Source organism: Primulina eburnea, chromosome 5 (genome assembly GCF_022965805.1).
Source record: "Primulina eburnea isolate SZY01 chromosome 5, ASM2296580v1, whole genome shotgun sequence".
Classification (NCBI taxonomy): Eukaryota; Viridiplantae; Streptophyta; class Magnoliopsida; order Lamiales; family Gesneriaceae; genus Primulina; species Primulina eburnea.
Window position 1 is genome coordinate 16315676 of NC_133105.1, and position 18266 is coordinate 16333941.

The 18266-nt window shown below is 35.3% G+C and overlaps 1 protein-coding gene and 1 long non-coding RNA gene across 3 annotated transcripts; one reads left to right on the forward strand and one right to left on the reverse strand.

Moving 5' to 3' along the window:
* Window positions 1-1670: 1670 nt before the first annotated feature.
* LOC140831779 (uncharacterized) lies at window positions 1671-12164 on the reverse strand. 2 transcript variants are annotated; one of them, XR_012117935.1, is made up of 3 exons: window positions 12098-12164; window positions 11945-11978; window positions 1671-1929 (listed from the first exon to the last, which is right to left on the reverse strand). It is a non-coding gene; the product is annotated as an uncharacterized lncRNA (long non-coding RNA). The 2 variants fall into 2 exon arrangements; XR_012117934.1 differs by having other exon boundaries at window positions 11945-12158.
* A 2052-nt stretch (window positions 12165-14216) lies between these two features.
* On the forward strand, window positions 14217-17410 carry LOC140831781 (protein DOUBLE-STRAND BREAK FORMATION-like). The gene is made up of 5 exons (XM_073195530.1): window positions 14217-14362; window positions 14462-14669; window positions 15088-15231; window positions 16473-16614; window positions 17188-17410. Exons 1-5 carry the CDS (start codon window positions 14298-14300, stop codon window positions 17346-17348), a joined length of 720 nt encoding a protein of 239 aa, XP_073051631.1. The 5' UTR covers window positions 14217-14297; the 3' UTR covers window positions 17349-17410.
* The last annotated feature ends 856 nt before the right edge of the window (window positions 17411-18266 follow it).

The window sequence follows — 18266 nt, forward strand, 5'->3', positions numbered from 1 at the left end:
CAACTTAAATAAGCAAAAACACAACTATTTTTTGCAGCTTGGATACCCAACTTACTACAGTACCACCTAATGTGAATACTCCCACTGCATGTGCTATGCCTGATCTTATGCATATTATTGCACACATGAGGCTTTCAATAACAGAAGCATAAGGAACCTTGTTCACGTAAACCTACGCCTGCTCCATCGATGGAGATTGTGTTTTGGTTAGTTTGAAATGACTAGCTAAATGAGTACTCATATGTTTAGCTTCATTCATATTAAATCTGCTAATCACCTATTTCACGTACTCTTTTTGAGATAACTTCAAGATTTCATTCACCCGATTTCTAAATAGTCTCATTCCAATGACTTGTTTTCCAACACCCAAATCTTTCATAACAAATTCTTTTGATAACTCTTTATTGAATTTACCAATCTTCTCTAAACAAGCTCTTGCTATCAGCATATCATCTACACATAGTAATAGAATTATATAAGAAATATTAAAGCTTCTTCACATAACAACAGTGATAATCCTTACACCTCAAGAAACCATTATTAGTCATTAATCCGTCAAAATTCTTGTACCAATGTCGTGGAGCTTTTTTGAGACAGTACAAACTCTTATGAAGTTTGCACACCATTTTCTCTTTTCCTTGTACTTCAATGTCCCGTGAATGCCTCATATAAATTTTTTCATCTACATTGCAATGAATAAACGCCGTTATTACATCTAACTGCCCCAAATGTAAATAATATATTTTACTAATCTGAGTACAACCCTCATAGTGATTAACTTAGCCATTGGAGAGAAAATCTCAGTTAATCAATGTCTTTCTTGTGTTGAAACTAACTCTCACTTGGTTGAATCTTAGTTTGTATTTCCTCTTCATAGTTCTCCGGCTCACCAATGCCTTTCAGCAAAATATAGTGAAGTGTAGGAGAACATCTTTAAGATGATCTAATTGTTCTAAAAAAATCCACTCAATTCAATCAACTAAGTCTCTAAGTCATCATCTTGTGCAGTTGCTTCTTCATCTTCCTTATTACTGCTTTTAAATTGATTCACATAATTATCTGTCAATGGCGCTTCATCAGTCTTTTTGATTCAAGACATTCACCTCCGACTCTAATGCTTGACTTGTCTTTGTACAATACTTGCTCATTGAATATTAAATCTCTGCTCCGAATAATATTTCGATTTTGGTCATCCTGAAAATGATAACCAAACTCATTATCTTCAAAACCAATAAAGAAACATTTTTTTGATTTCGGATCAAGTTTTACTCTGCTAACTGAATCAATATGAACATAAAATAAACATCTAAATACTTTCGATATGATTAATTCAACTTCTCAAAGAAAGAGATACGTGGAAAAAAATGCATAACAGAGTTTAGAGCAAAAAATATCGATACAAAAACTCGAGAAAGCCGAAATATATCAATCTGATTAATTCAACTTTTCACAAATCCAATTTTATCCAAATTTGATTAATACTTCTTAACCATCCCATAGGCTCCCAAAAAGAAAAAAAAAATTCGTCAGACTGGACGATGACAAAAGATAGGCCATGCCCTAATAGCAACAGGCTCTCGTCTCAAATTATAGTTGTAACACAATTGAGTGACGCACAAAAATAACTCGACACTCTCCGAAGAAATAGTGACGTAGAAACAAAGCGTTACTTATTTTACAGCAAAGAGAATTGTCAAGGTTCCGCGTCTCTTTTGCATGCTGTAGTAGAGTTTCAAATATCAAATATTTACATTTCGTATACAAGTAATTCCTCCTTAAAAATGAATCCTTCATACAAAATGTGTTAACAGTGAAGCAGTTGACTAAATCAATCCTAGATTTTATAATCGTGTATTCATGGATTTTGTCAAATCTTTTATCGTCACGCACATGCGAGTCCAGCGAGTTCCATGTTCCATCTAACGGCCCCTACAATATGTGTACGTGATATAGCAATTTAGACTAGAAAATAATAAAAGGAAAGAGGGGAAAACCATAAATAAGCAGCTCAATAGTCATCTCATATGACGCTCACAAAAAAGAGGTGAAAGCATTAAGGAGAATAGTTTTTGGTTCACCAATGGATTGAGGAACAAGTAACTTGATTCAGTCACATCCACATCATAAAAATATGGAATCCACAAATCTCATATTCGCCCACGACAAATAAGGTAGTTGACGATAATAGTTCCTCGATTACTAGCAGATAGAGTTTTAAGTAATTCAAGTCATTTTAGATCTAGACATTAATGTCAGGAATCTGTAATAAGTAAGAAGACATCACAAAATGAACTGCCTGTAGAGAGATTGTGATTATGCAACTTCAGAAAGCAACTCAGCTGACAAGTTCAACTTGTTGGATCAGGGTTTCCTACGTGCCCAAACGCAGCGGAAGTTTAAAAATTTTTATTTTATTTTGAAAAAAAAATAATATTTGGTCACTCGTATGGTTTTCAATAAATAAACATAGGATGTCAGAATTTTATACCTTTGTTGAATTCAATCACTTGGCTCCAACTGATCCGATAAAGGCAGATCTAGCTCTTGTTGTAAATCCCTACGAACATTCTTTGATCTCCTAATCCGGTCCACGACTGAAATATTTATTCCTCTTCTAAATTGCACTAGAACTTTAGAAGAACTTTTGCGTAGAGATTGAAACACGAAGAAGAAATCGACTCAACACTATAAGCCGAATTTTTCTTTATTTTTGAGAAGAGATTTTTCGAGAGAGTCCTTTTTGAAATTAGAAGAGCCGAAAATATTGTGAATCCCCTTTTTTCAACTTTCGGATGCCTCATCTTTTTTTTTCTAGATAATTGCATGCCATTATAATAAAATATTCTAATTATCTTTCTAATGCATTATTTACTTAATTAATCCAATTAATTAAGTAAATATAAGATTCTAAAATGCATGCCTTATCGAATGCAATCTCGATGCACATATTATGGAGGCTAGGTTTTTAGGTTCCCATTTTATAAAACATATATGGCCTAATTACCATAATAAAATAATTGGACCTATTTAATTAACATTAATGGGCTTGGTTAATTAATTGGACTAGTACAACTAGTTTAATTAATTCATCAAAGTCCATTAAACTTTAATTATTTAGTATGTTGGACTTGTACTCCTACAAATCCATTTAAACATACTTCCCACCAATTTTTAATTTAATATTTAATAAACTCAACTTTTGAGTTTAATAAATTAAATTCTCAAATTTTATAAATTCAACTCCTTGAATTTATTCTCTCCAAATTTCATAAATTCAACTTCTTGAATTTACTATCTCATAAAATCAACTCCTTGAATTTATTTTCTCAAAATTTAATTATCATAAATTCAACTCTTTGAATTTACTATATCATAATATAAATTCAACTCCTTGAATTTATTCTCTCAACGGGAATAAATGATCCAGTACTTGTGTGACCCTCAATGATTCAGGGATACAGCTAGTCGTGGGTTCACAACTCATTGTGATTCAGAATAACATTTATTCTTATTCGGGCTTACCCTAGTTAGCCCCATTCTTTTCATCAACACTTTGATCAAGAATGTCAGAACTCATTTCTGATTGCACCCATCGGATCATGGTAAGAGCGTCTAGTAGCATCGGCCCATGATCCCCTAGGTATCACTGATAGTGCCTGCAAGAACCAGTCGATTATGATTAACGTACAGTACGGTCCCTTCATCTCATATATCCCGATCTAATCTGCAATCATTGGTTCATCGAGGGTTGCACATTAATTCGATAACTATGTGATAACTATAATAGTGGCATCGCGTGTACTATTTGGATAACTCCTTCTCCGACGTACATCTCGTACTCTGGCCAGAGATTCCATGCACTATTATTTCATTAGTTCACATAGGATATCCACACCCGTAGGTGAGCGGTGAATCCCCAACTACAATGCACTGGCTCCTATATGTGTCGCAACTGTACCCAACCTCGCCACCTGATGACTCTCCTGGAACCGGTAAACGAGTCAAAGCACAGCCCTAGCATATAGAGCCTCGTGTTTTCCCGGGTCGTAAGGACTAATGGTGTACAATCATAACCACGGACTTATCCTCTCGATGAATGATAACCATTTGGAAAGTCCGAGGGAGGGTTGTTCGGTATAATCATCATATGACTACCCATCTGCATGTTTGGACATCTCTATGCCCTTACTAAGAAACGCAGTACACAACATCACAGATGCTAGTCTCGAGCTCAAGCGCCCTTTATCCATGTTTTAGGCGGCTGAATCGACTAGGAACGAATTTAGAATATGCAGTGTTTACAAATGAGTTTCAACATCGAATTACGATTCATTTGTATTAAGGCATAATCAAGGACTTTATCTATGCTGATTGCATGGGTATACAGATAAAGTATAACGAAACCATTAAAAAGTAAATTATATTAAAATAAAGATTGTTTATTTCACTTGAGTCAATAAATTCCCTAGCCAACCGTTGGCTTGCAGGGCATCTACTCTAACAATCTCCCACTTGCCCTAGAGCAACTACCCTTAACTTTAATCCCATTGCTTCGCGATGCTTTTGAAACAATGGTCTTGGCAAGGACTATGTAAGTGGATCAGCAACATTATATACAGAGGGGACTCTTTCGACTGATGTCTCCTCTTCACACAATCTCTCGTATGATGTAGAACTTCCTCAGTACATGTTTGGATCTCTGATGAGACCTTGGTTCCTTTGCTTGCGCAATGACACCAGTGTTGTCCCAGTACAACGGGACTGGATCAACTCCATTAGGAATAACGCCCAACTCTTGGAAAAAATTCCTCATCCAAACTACCTCTTTGGTTGCATCAGATGCAACAATGTATTCAGCTTCAATTGTGGAATCCGCAACGGTGTCTTTCTTGGAACTTTTCCAAGAGACAGCCACACCATTAAATATGAATACAAAGCCAGAGGTTGATTTCGAATCATTTACGTCACATTGGAAGCTAGAATCAGTGTAGCCTTCCAATTTCAATTCTCCACCCCATAGACCATGAACAAGTTCTTAGTCCTTTTCAAGTACTTAAGAATATGTTTCACGTCCTTCCAATACATTGGACCAGGGTTTGCCTGATATACGCTTGTAACACTCAGAGCGTAAGCAACATCAAGACGTGTCTATATCACACCATTCATGATACTACCAATGGCTGACGCATATGGAATACGTGTCATCATCTCTATCTCTTCATCAGTTTTGGGACACAAAGCTTTAGATAGAGCAATACCATGACACATCGTTAAGTATCCTCTCTTGGACTCTTCCATAGAGAATCGTTTTATAATGGTATTGATATAGGTGGCTTGGGTGAGTTCGAGCATCCTCTTTGATCTATCTATATAGATTTGTATTCCCAATACGTAGGATGCTTCACCCATGTCTTTCATGGAGAATTTACAGGCCCAACCATACTTTAGTTGATTGCAATAATCCTACATCATTCCCAATGAGCAGGATATCATCAACATAAAGTACTAGGAATGTCACTACACTCCCGCTAATCTTCTTGTACACGCACGGTTCCTCAGGATTTTTAGCAAAACCAAACTCTTTGATAGTGCTATCAAATCTGAGGTTTCAACTCCTTGACTCCTGTTTGAGACCATATATTGATCTCTGAAGTTTGCATACCTTATGCTCACTTCCTACTGATGTGTATCCCTTGGGTTGAGACATATAAATTTCTTCTTTGATGTCTCCATTGAGGAATGCGGTCATTACATCCATTTGTCATAACTCATAGTCATACCATGCTGCTATGGCTAGTAGTATTCTAATGGACTTAAACATAGCAACTGGTGAAAAAGTTTCCTCATAGTCAACTCCTTGCCTTTGAGTATATCCTTTTGCAACCAGTCTTGCTTTGAAGGTCAAGCTTTCTTTTGTAGATCCATTTGCACCCTATGGGAACGATTCCCTCAGGTTGATCCACCAATGTCCAAACTTGGTTTGAATACATAGAATCCATTTCTGACTGCATGGCTTCAAGCCATTTGATTGAATCAGTATCAGATATTGCTTCTTTGAAATTCATTGGATCACATCCAACACAAGACTCAACATGGCCTTGTTCATGAAGAAACGGATATCTTGTAGGTGGTCTAATAACCCTATCAGACCTTCTAGGAGCTTGTACTTCAACTACTGGTTCTTGGGAAATGGGTTAAACTTCTATAGTTGAGGGAGTATCTTGAATTTCTTCAAGTTCTATCATCTTGCCTTTTCTATATAATAGAAATTCCCTTTCCAAAAACGCGGTATTTCTTGAAACAAACACTTTTTGCTTCATTGGGATGATAGAAATAATATCCAACAGAATTCTTTGGATATCTTACAAAGTAGCATAAAGTGGATCTACTATTCAGTTTGTCTCCCACTGTCTGCTTCACGTAAGTAGGACATCCCCATATTCTCTTGTAAGAATATTTGGGAGTTTTCCCATCCATATCTCATATGGTGTTTTATCCACTGCTTTAGTATGGACATTATTCAACAACATTGCCGCAATTTCAAGCGCAAAGCCCCAAAACGATGTAGGCAATTCAGTGAATCCCATCATAGATCGAACCATGTCCATCAAAGTTCAATTTCGACGTTCAGAAACACCATTCAATTGTGGTGTTGCTGGTGGAGTCACTGTGAGAGAATCTCATTCTCTTTTAGATAACCCAAAAAATCAGCACTTAAGTATTCTCCACCTCGATCAGATCGAAGTGCCTTAATACTTCTTTCTTGCTGTTTTTCTACTTCAGATATGAATTCTTTGAACTTTTCAAATGCTTTAGATTTGTGTTTTATCAAATAAATACACCCATACCTCGAATGGTCATCAGTAAAGGTAATGAAGTAGGATTGCCCATATTTTGTGCTAACACTTAGCGGGCCACAAACGTCTGTGTGGATCAAATCCAGTAGACCATGTGCACGTTTCACGTTTCCATTGGAGTCTTAGTCATTTTTCCTTTTAGACAGGACTTACAAGCATGTAGAGAATTTATGTCTGACAAGTCAAACATACCTTCTCCCAGTAGCTTGTGCATTCTTCTTTGGGAAATATGACCTAGTCTAGCATGCCATATTTGTGTGGGATTTGGATCATCTAACTTTATTTTGTTTGTTGTTGAAATCATGTTTACTCGGACATTCACTTATCATTTCCAGAACAATTCTGGCGCATATAATTTCTTATGTCCGGACTTCTTGCAGTGAAATAAATATGTTCTGACTTATCGGGCTTTGTAGGCCTTTTAAGTGTCTTTCAGAGTTTGCTTCTTATTGGGATTGGTTTTCTTGTGAGGGGCAGAACATTTCTTTCCCTTACCTTGTGGGCCATTTTCGTCTGACGAGAGGGCCAAAAGAAAAACAAAAATTCCATGTTTTATGGTGATCTCATAAATTATAAGCGTATTGACTAGCTCTTCAAGGCTATCATCTATTTTATTCAATTCACCATAGCCCCGTCAAATGAGGAAGAGAAAGACAACAAAATGATGTTATCTAGTAACTCGTTAGGAATCACATATTCCAGGCCCACCACATTCTTTGCAAGCCCAGTCATACGTACACCACGCTCATGGGCCAAAGCCCTGTCTTGCGTGCATGTAGTCATGAGCTCCTTGAAAGTGGTGTGCATAGTTTCATGCACCATACTACTCTTGCACGAGCATTCGAATATCAGCAGCATTCAAAATTTCCTCAAACTGTCCCTACAGTTCATTTGACGTAAAAGCGAGCATGTTACACTTTAGCTTGCATACTATGGTCCTACCATCTTGCATGCTTTGTCAGTTCAGCAGGACTGACATTAGTGTGTATGCCATTTTCTCCGAATTCAGAACAATTTTCCCAACCAATCTTGAAAATTAGATTCGGTTAGCTTGTTAATAACAAAATTGGATTATGTGACGAAATCGAAAAATATACTGATATGCAAACAAAATAATTGTTGTTGATTATTTTAAAATAATTTTAAGATATAAAATATGGATTTCATTTTATAAATTACCCTCCTACTATTTTGACATTTCCACCACCCTCTGATGAAAAAGGGAAATCATATTTCCTTAGTAGGCACGTAGAGTCCAATTAGCCAATTATAATCCCGAATAATATCAGTCAATTATAATTTCTAAAAGGTAGAGTCCAATTGCATCCCTATGCAACCTCCGCGTGTTTTGCCTCACGTTTAATAAGGACCCAATAATATGACGTCGTTTATTTTCGCGTGTCAAACCAACCCATCAATATTGAATTGTAGTAGACGGTCGCCATGAATTCCCCCAATAATATGAGCCGAAGTCATGGGAGTTTCACTCAATTCACATCATATGTCCGGTGGAAGTCACAGCTTTCCGGCTACAGGCCTCCCCAATAATATGAGCCAGACACTGTCCGCAGGTAGCGATCAACATGCAACCACGGTTGATGGAAGGCAAGGAAAAATTAAACTCCTTTAATTTTTACTTTTTCGGTTTGATATAAATTTTGAATCTTATTCAAAATGAGGGATTTTAATTTTAAAATTGTCTCATCATTTTAATTTAAAAATCGCGTGCCACGAGTTTGTATGTTTGCCGGATTCATGCAACTATATTATATAATAATATACATACATGTATACTACTATATATCGCATATATATCATAATATGACATTCAACAATAAATAAGGATGATCGATCGTCAACACTATTAGATCCATGTGAGCCAGACATGGATCCAGGTCCAAAACCTAGGTGAATGCAGGGATGCAAATGCAACAATTACAATAGCTTCCAATATTTTACAAGTCTTCATCTTGATCATCGGGCCCACCATCTTCCAGTCTTGATCTCCCACTATTTCTAATAATTACATTTAAATAGCCATGACACATAAGGGATACATCTCATGGGGTGGGAACGGGCCATAAACCAGGCCCACTTTAATAATATCAAATATTAAGAAAATGAACAAAACAGTAAAATATCCTAACATATACCTAACACATTGGTCAAGGCTCTCGATCATCCTTCATTCATTTAATATCAAATATTAACATCAATTAATTAAACAAATTTAATTAACTGATCAATCATATATATAATAATTTTATCACTAACCACCACAATTATTAAAAGATTTAATAAATTAAATAAAATCTTTTATTTAATTTCCAATTAAATCAATAATAATTGATTTCTTGTAAAACTCATTTTTACCATAAATAATTAAAATCATATTCTAATTATTTATTTCACAAGAAAATTATTAATTTTCTAAAAATCAAAATAAAAATTGAACCAATTTCAAAAATGTCAATTTTACCCAAAAATTTTAAAATTCAGAAAATTGCACCATATGCCAAAACAATTCAGGCCCAACATCCAGCATAATTCCCGAGACGATCCCGGGCAGCCGCCCTCGCTGCCCGAACGTTTCGGGCAGTGGCGGCACTGCTGTGCGCGCACGGCGCCGCGCGCAGCGTGCGGACGTTCCGCACGCCGCGCTGGCGGCGCCCCGCGTGCGGACGCTCTGCACACTGTGCCGATTGTGCGCGCGTGCACGCCGCGCGCTGGCCGTGCGCGCACTCTGCGCGACCCTGCGCGCACGGGCTGCCCGGAACAATTCCGGGCAGTAACGATTTTTTTTTTCTGGAAAAATAAAATTTTCGTGGTGCTAAATTTTCTGAAAAATTTTCTTGTGTGGTTAGAAATAAATTATTCAATATCAAAACCATACGATTTAGAAAAAAAACCTGGCTCTGATACCACTGTTGGATCTGGGTTTTCTACGTGCCCAAACGCAGCGGAAGTTTAAAGAATGTTTATTTCACTTGAGTCAATAAATTCCCTAGTTGGCTCTAGGGCAAGTGGGAGATTGTTAGAGTAGATGCTCTGCAAGCCAACGGTTGTCTAGGGAATTTATTGACTCAAGTGAAATAAACAATCTTTATTTTAATATAATTTACTTTTTAATGGTTTCGTTATACTTTATCTGTATACCCATGCAATCAGCATAGATAAAGTCCTTGATTATGCTTTAATACAAATGAATCGTAATTCGATGTTGAAACTCATTTGTAAACACTGCATATTCTAAATTCGTTCCTAGTCGATTCAGCCGCCTAAAACATGGATAAAGGTCGCTTGAGCTCGAGACTAGCATCTGTGATGTTGTGTACTGCGTTTCTTAGTAAGGGCATAGAGATGTCCAAACATGCAGATGGGTAGTCATATGATGATTATACCGAACAACCCTCCCTCGGACTTTCCAAGTGGTTATCATTTATCGAGAGGATAAGTCCGTGGTTATGATTGTACACCATTAGTCCTTACGACCCGGGAAAACACTGAGGCTCTATATGCTAGGGCTGTGCTTTGACTCGTTTACCGGCTCCAGGAGAGTCATCAGGTGGCGAAGTTGGGTACAGTTGCGACACATATATGAGCCAGTGCATTGTAGTCGGGGATTCACCGCTCACCTACGGGTGTGGATATCCTATGTGAACTAATGAAATAATAGTGCATGGAATCTCTTGCCAGAGTACGAGATGTACGTTGGAGAAGGAGTTATCCAAATAGTACACGCGATGCCACTATTATAGTTATCACATAGTGATCGAATTAATGTGCAACCCTCGATGAACCAATGATTGCAGATTCGATCGGGATATATGAGATGAAGGGACCGTACTGTACGTTAATCATAATCGACTGGTTCTTGCAGGCACTATCAGTGATACCTAGGGGATCATGGGGCGATGCTACTAGATGCTCTTACCATGATCCGATGGGTGCAATCAGAAATGAGTTCTGACATTCTTGATCAAAGTGTTGATGAAAAGAATGAGGCTAACTAGGGTAAGCCCGAATAAGAATAAATGTTATTCTGAATCACAATGAGTTGTGAACCCACGGCTAGCTGTATCCCTGAACCATTGAGGGTCACACAAGCACTGGATCATTTATTCCCGTTGAGAGAATAAATTCAAGGAGTTGAATTTATATTATGATATAGTAAATTCAAAGAATTGAATTTATGATAATTAAATTTTGAGAAAATAAATTCAAGGAGTTGAATTTATGAGATAGTAAATTCAATAAGTTGAATTTATGAAATTTGGAGAGAATAAATTCAAGGAGTTGAATTCTCAAAAGTTGAGTTTATTAAATATTAAATTAAAAATTGGTGGGAAGTATGTTTAAATGGGTTTGTAGGAGTACAAGTCCAATATACTAAATAATTAAAGTTCAATGGACTTTGATGAATTAATTAAACTAGTTGGACTAGTCCAATTAATTAACCAAGCCCATTAATGTTAATTAAATAGGTCCAATTATTTTATTATGGTAATTAGGCCATATATGTTTTATAAAATGGGAACCTAAAAACCTAGCCTCCATAATATGTTCATCGAGATTGCATTTGATAAGGCATGCATTTTAGAATCTTATATTTACTTAATTAATTGGATTAATTAAGTAAATAATGTATTAGAAAGATAATTAGAATATTTTATTCTAATGGCATGCAATTATCTAGAAAAAAAAAAGATGAGGCATCCGAAAGTTGAAAAAAGGGGATTCACAATATTTTCGGCTCTATTAATTTCAAAAAGGACTCTCTCGAAAATCTCTTCTCAAAAATAAAGAAAAATTCGGCTTATAGTGTTGAGTCGATTTCTTCTTCGTGTTTCAATCTCTACACAAAAGTTCTTCTAAATTTCTAGTGCAATTTAGAAGATGAATAAATATTCCAGTCGTGGACCGGATTAGGAGATCGAAGAATGTTCGTAGGGATTTACAACAAGAGCTAGATCTACCTTTATCGGATCAGTTAGACCCAAGTGATTGAATTCACAAAATGAACTGCCTGTAGAGAGATTGTGATTATGCAACTTCATAAAGCAACTCAACTGACAAGTTCAACTCACCATTTGCAGTAATTTGGAGAATATCCACTTCCCTCTATAAAAACATAACACAGCTCCAATTAATCCCAAGCCATACTAAAGAACTCCTCACTAGTCTTAAAATGACGTAGAATGGATAAAAAAAGGTATTGCTCAGGGTAATGAACAACCTACCTCTTAGTCTCCCGTCAGGGAACAAATCCATGCAAGGAAAAAAAATTAAAAACTCTTCCCACCATAACGAACTAGTGAAAGGCATTGTCTAAAAGTTAAGAACAGTGAAAGGACATCAAATAGAAGAACCAACCAAAATCAAAGCCACAAGACAAATCTTTTTCCCTACAATAGAAGCTTTTTTTGTGCTTAAACATTAATTAGTTGCACATTTTAAATAAAAAATATGAATATTTGTGATTATATTGCATGATTATCTATGATAATCTATAAAAAAAATTACTTAAAAAATTCAACCGTTTAGGCGGCCGAGGCGGTAGGCGGTCATCGACCGCTCCGCCATCGCCTCCCACCATTTACAACCTTGATGAAAACTAAAAGAATAAATGTAAGTACATATCGTTGATATTATAGCACGAATGTACAAAATTTAAGTATCAACTAAATCAAATAAAATATATAATTATAATTTTTATGTATGAAATGTTAACAATTTTTTGTCAACAAGTTACATATTATTGAAATTAAAGTACAAATATGCATTTCTGGTAACAACTGACTTAAAATGAGTATCAATCAACTTAAATTGGATATAAGTAATATAATTTTGTATTTTTAAGGCACTTGAGTTATAAATTAGAAACATATCAGATTTTTAATACAAAGAATGAAATATAACTCACATTTGTAATTATATATTGAATCTCGATTAACAACAATTTTTTTTTCTCTTTTCAATTTATAGAATCCAGACAAACCACTTGACAAGTCCAGTACTATTCCGTAGTTGTCTCCATATCTAAGTTTCTTATATGTTACGTGCTCAAATTTTTGTAATGTGCACTACAACTTCAAGTCAATTTCATTTCCATTTATGTACATATGTTAGTGTATTATTATTATGTTTGGAGCAATAATGTGAGTTTAATTCCTCCACTTTAACATCTTATCAGACAAACTTATCACATAAGATTTGTGCAGTGTGAATTATCTGGCTAATGAGATTTACATGCTACTGCGCTAGTGTAAATATTTATTGAATGCACATCAAATAATAGCGGTTGTGGGTTTCCATCATAAAATAATAAGAATAATAAAGAAAAATCACTACTCGTATTATATCTAAGACTATTAACAATTATGAAATTGTACATGCATACAAACGTATTCTACTATGGTATCTTACAAAAGGCCAGTCAACCATTAACTAGACATGCATATTGTTTAACCAACATTTTAATGAGTAGGTCTTTTATGATACGGTCTCACGAATCTTTATCTGTGAGACGGGTCAATCCTACCGATATTCACAATAAAAAATAATATTTTTAGCATAAAAAGTAATACTTTACAGTATTCGGGTCAATCTTTGTCTCAAGAAATTGATCCGTGAGAATGTCTCACAAGAGTTTTTGTGCATTTTAATACTGTTTATTATAATTTCCTAAAATTTCACAAAAGGTAAATTATCTTAAAAATTGAATTAAATATGTTACTAGTATATAGGGATGTAAATGAACCAAACCGTTTGTGAGCTATTCGAATCTCGATTCGATAAAAGCTCGTTTGAGCTCGTTTAATGATGCTCGTTAAGATAAACAAACCAAACTCAAACTTTACAGTATTCGGCTCGTTAGCTCGTGAACATGTTCGTTGGTAAGTTAATGAGTAATCTTTTAGATGAAAAATAATAGTTTTGATATTTGATTTATTGATTTTGCATATTATTTATGAAATATATAGAAAAATCTATTAAATTTATTTATTATAATAAATTTACAAATTTTAATAAGAATAATATATTTTTCTTTAAATATATAATTTATTTTTAATTAATTTAATAAAAATTTAAATATATAATTCATATTTATTAAGCTTGTTTAGACTCGATAGAGGCTTGAATAAGCTCGTAAGCCATGCATATATTCGTTAAATAAAGCTCGAGCTCGAGCTCGGCTCGATTATAAACGAGCCAAGCTCAAACATTCAAGAGTTCGGCTCGGCTCGACTCGACTCGATTACATCTTTACTAGTATGAGTTGTATCATTTTTATTCGATAAAACCGGAACTGATAGAAAAATCGAAACACCCCTTCGGTCGGACCTATATTTCGGTTCGGGTTCAGAAATTCAGATAGTCCGTTTTGTGGGATATTTAACGAGGCCCCCTTCAAATTTTCAACGGCAACTATTTTCTCAAATGGCAGACGCTACTCATGTGAATCAGCAAATCACCTTCTTCCGCTCGCAAATTCATAAGCGGAGGTCAGATTATCTTTCGCTCTGATCTTACTCTGCAGATTTTATTTGACTTCAGCTCCGGCGATCGAATTGTAATAATCGCTTGAATCGGGTGTGTATCAGTTTTGACGAAGAAACTGTTCGTATTCTGGAATTGATTTTAGCCTCTAAGAGCGTTGAATCTCTTATTGGAGTCAGATCTGCCTTGAAGCAGTTTATGAGATCTGAATCTCCATCCATTGTTCGAGAAATCGCGGAGGAGCCTGTTGACCGGAAGCTTATTTGCGCTGATTTCTTAATCCGTGTTTTTGCTCTTATAGGTGACGCTGAGGTAATTGATCAATCGATTAGCAATATTACCACACAACAACTATTGTGGTGAAAATTGAAACTAATACATTGAATCGTAAATAAAAACATGTATACAGGATACTCGTATGGCTTATTCGTTCAGTTTACTATGAATTCATACGGTGGCAGCACTTGACAATATTAATATTTTTCAAAGCACAGTTGCATGCAATGAAGTGCAGCCACTATTGACATGGAGTGATGCAGAGTAGTTATTTAAATTTGGGGTGTTTTTTAGTCTCAGTATTTTTCACACGCTCTATTGCTGCGGCACAAAAGATATGTGCAGGGGTTGCACATTAAGTAATAATTGTTCTTTCAAAAATGCTTTATATTTTGGAATTTGGATCAATGGCTCAATTATTGTTTTTGGTGTTTTTTAATTTGATTTTCTGTAGAGTTGCTTGGCATTGAGATATGAAGCTCTGGTTATGCGAGAACATAAGACCGCGACTCACCCCGGGCTTCAAGTTTCTTCAAAAGAATGGCAGACCTTGGCTGAACATATGATTGAAAAGGGCTTCTATTCTGTTGCAAACAAGGTATATGGTATGATCAAATCCTTGAGATCGGAACACTAAATCTAGGTAGCATCAGTCACTAGAATTACACTACATTACCAAATCTATTGGAAGTAAAAGATATTACCCATCCTTTTCATTTTGACATAATAGTTTCTAACTCATTGCTCCAATTTTTTTTTTAAATGTGCTTCCTTGTTTCACGTTTAAGACTGTACGGCTCATATGTCTATCAAACGTGGAATCTTTATTGAAAATTAAAATAGCATAGATTGGTGACTAGTTAACATCACCATTACATAATATCTGTGTCCAGTTATTGGTGTGTCATCACTCTGTTGCAAAATTTACGTCCATGTATTATAAATGAAATACAAAATAATTGAGTAACTTTTGGGCTAGAGACACTCAGACACCTAAGAGAATGTGGCAATTGAATGGATCTAGGGCAGACTGCAGAGATTAAAGACCAGTGTCATTGGTAAACAGATTATAGTTAGGATTATGTTTTGACTGACTAGTGCATTTCACACACACACACACACACACACACACACTCTCTCTCTCTCTCTCTCTCTATATATATATATATATATATATATATATATATATATATATCTTCAAATGAGTTCAAAATGAATATAGATAAATTTTTTGCATCAGGAGTGCCTTTGTTACTCAAGTTTTTGGCTTGAAAATCAGAATCTGCTGCCCCTTGCAGCTGGGAGGCCTGTTTACCATCATCAATGAAACATCAATTTTATCGAGTGGAAACCAATAAGAATATAATTTTGTGCAGTTTCAGTATATATAGCTAGCTCGTACTCTGTTTTTACTTGTACTCAAACAAAACATAAATTCAATTTTGTTGCAAAATGGTTACGCTTTCTGAGCGACTAGGCTGAATATGTTGCTGTCGTCGGCTGGAATGCATGAGGTTACTTTTTTCTACTTAAATGCCATACTTTATGGCCTTGGTATAGTTTTAATCAAAATGAAAAACCTAATGCTGAGGATGAAGAACATTAAGTGCTGCCACTGACTTTGACCAAAAATTAAATAAACCTCAAAGTTAATTCGTATTTTAAACTTAGTTCTCACTTCATCTTTTGGACAGATGTTTCTTCATGCTAAACATTAAGCATCTGATTCATTCAGTTCCTATTGTTTGGTATTGTGTGACTCATTTGAACTTCTTACTGAGAAGCTGTAGCCAGAAAGTTACGAGCCAGGTGATTTTAGCTTTTGTCTTTTAATTGCAGGTGTGCGACAAAGCTCTGATTAGCCTCAAGGCGTATCAAGCTGCAGATTCTAAAGCAGAAGAATTCTTACAGGACGTGCATGCCATCAAGAAAATCAAGGGACTAAAGGATGCAGCTGTACTATCAATGTCTTCACAATCTGGTATTTAAATTATGTATTTTGATGTTTCAAAATAGAAATCACCAGCAATCAGCAATTTTTTTTTGTAATAGATAAAAGAGTAAATTATAATCTTTTTCAAGCCGAAAACTCTAACTATTATTACCAGGCCTCTCCCCATTTTGCAAATCATGAACGTTCACCCCTGGAAACCTCCCAATCATTCACTCAATTACCTTCATTACCAACGATAAAATGCTCCAATTTCAGAGATATAATGATGATGATGATGATTAACACTCCATTTGTCTCTCACTTGAAATTTGAACTTCTACTAATCTTATTTCAATATCAATATCTAAAAATTAGCCTCTTAATGGATGGATGTCATTACTTCCATATATCTTATTTGAATGTCAAATACAAAGAAAGTGCTCCTGATATGATGATGAACTTCGCTGTCTTACACAAAGCCGTCTAAATGAAATACAGAAACTGTCTAATTGAGTCGACTGAGCTTAATTCTCGAACAATTGAGTAACTTGAAAATTTTGTTTCACTATTTAAAGTTAATGATAATGGATTTATACAATTATCATGTTTGTGATTATTCAGTCCAGGCGAAGGCAGCAGAGTACCTAAAACAGAAAACAGTCGAGGAGAGCACACAACACACTATAACGTCTATTGGGACGCAATTCTCAGGAAGCTCAAGGTTTAGAAGTGGGATCAGAAAACGTAATTTTCATAGATTGAAACACTCCCAGAGTCTATGAGACTTTTTTGAAAGCTTGAAATTCAAATTTGATCTACTTCTCTACTGCCGTTGATCTCTTTATTTTTTTATTTCCATTATTTTTGATAGACATGAATTAATTGTGGCGATGAAAATAAATACCAGCAGCATTCTTTAAGAAAACAGTAGACGATAAGAAAATCAGAAGCTACTGCTCTAGTAAAACAAAAGCAGTAGAAAGGATAGAGAAACAGAATCAGAAGAAGATGTTACCTAACGGGACTATTTTAAATGTTACCGTTAAATTTACCAAGTACTAGTATTAATTGCAGCATTAAATACTGTTCGGAGTCATTTAATTCACTTTACCAATTTTAGTATAAATCAGGACTGATTGTCTTATAGCTTTTCTGCAGGAACCTTTTTAGGTAATAAAACTGATTCAATCAGAAGTCTGAAGACATCTTCTGATCATAGACGTTGAACTCAGTCACTTATATATACATAGAACAAACCCATATAGAAGACACGACAGTGCGCAAAATATCTTTCAAGGATTAACGCTATTTCACTCAACGGGACAACCTCGAAATTCCTTGATAAACTTTGAGTTCAATACAAAGAAAAGTAGCACACGCTTCATAGCAAATATCTGATCTTTTGAAGATCATCTTGTGCTACTGTTTCTTACACTCTTCACAATCATTTACCACGCTTATACTTTATCAGAAGAGTTTGTAATCTGAAAAGAGTCTTTTCAGAACTTTGTGTATCACGTTTTCACTGTGTTGAGTAACTAAGAGTTTCAGTAGGCAAAAGTATAAGTCCTTCTGAAATGGGTGTGTACAAGAGTTGTACTGTAATATCCAAAGTCTTTTAGTGATACCTTCTGGAAACAGGAGAACTTCGAACTTCCATAAACAACTACTGTTTACTGTTATTACTGTCTTTCACCTAC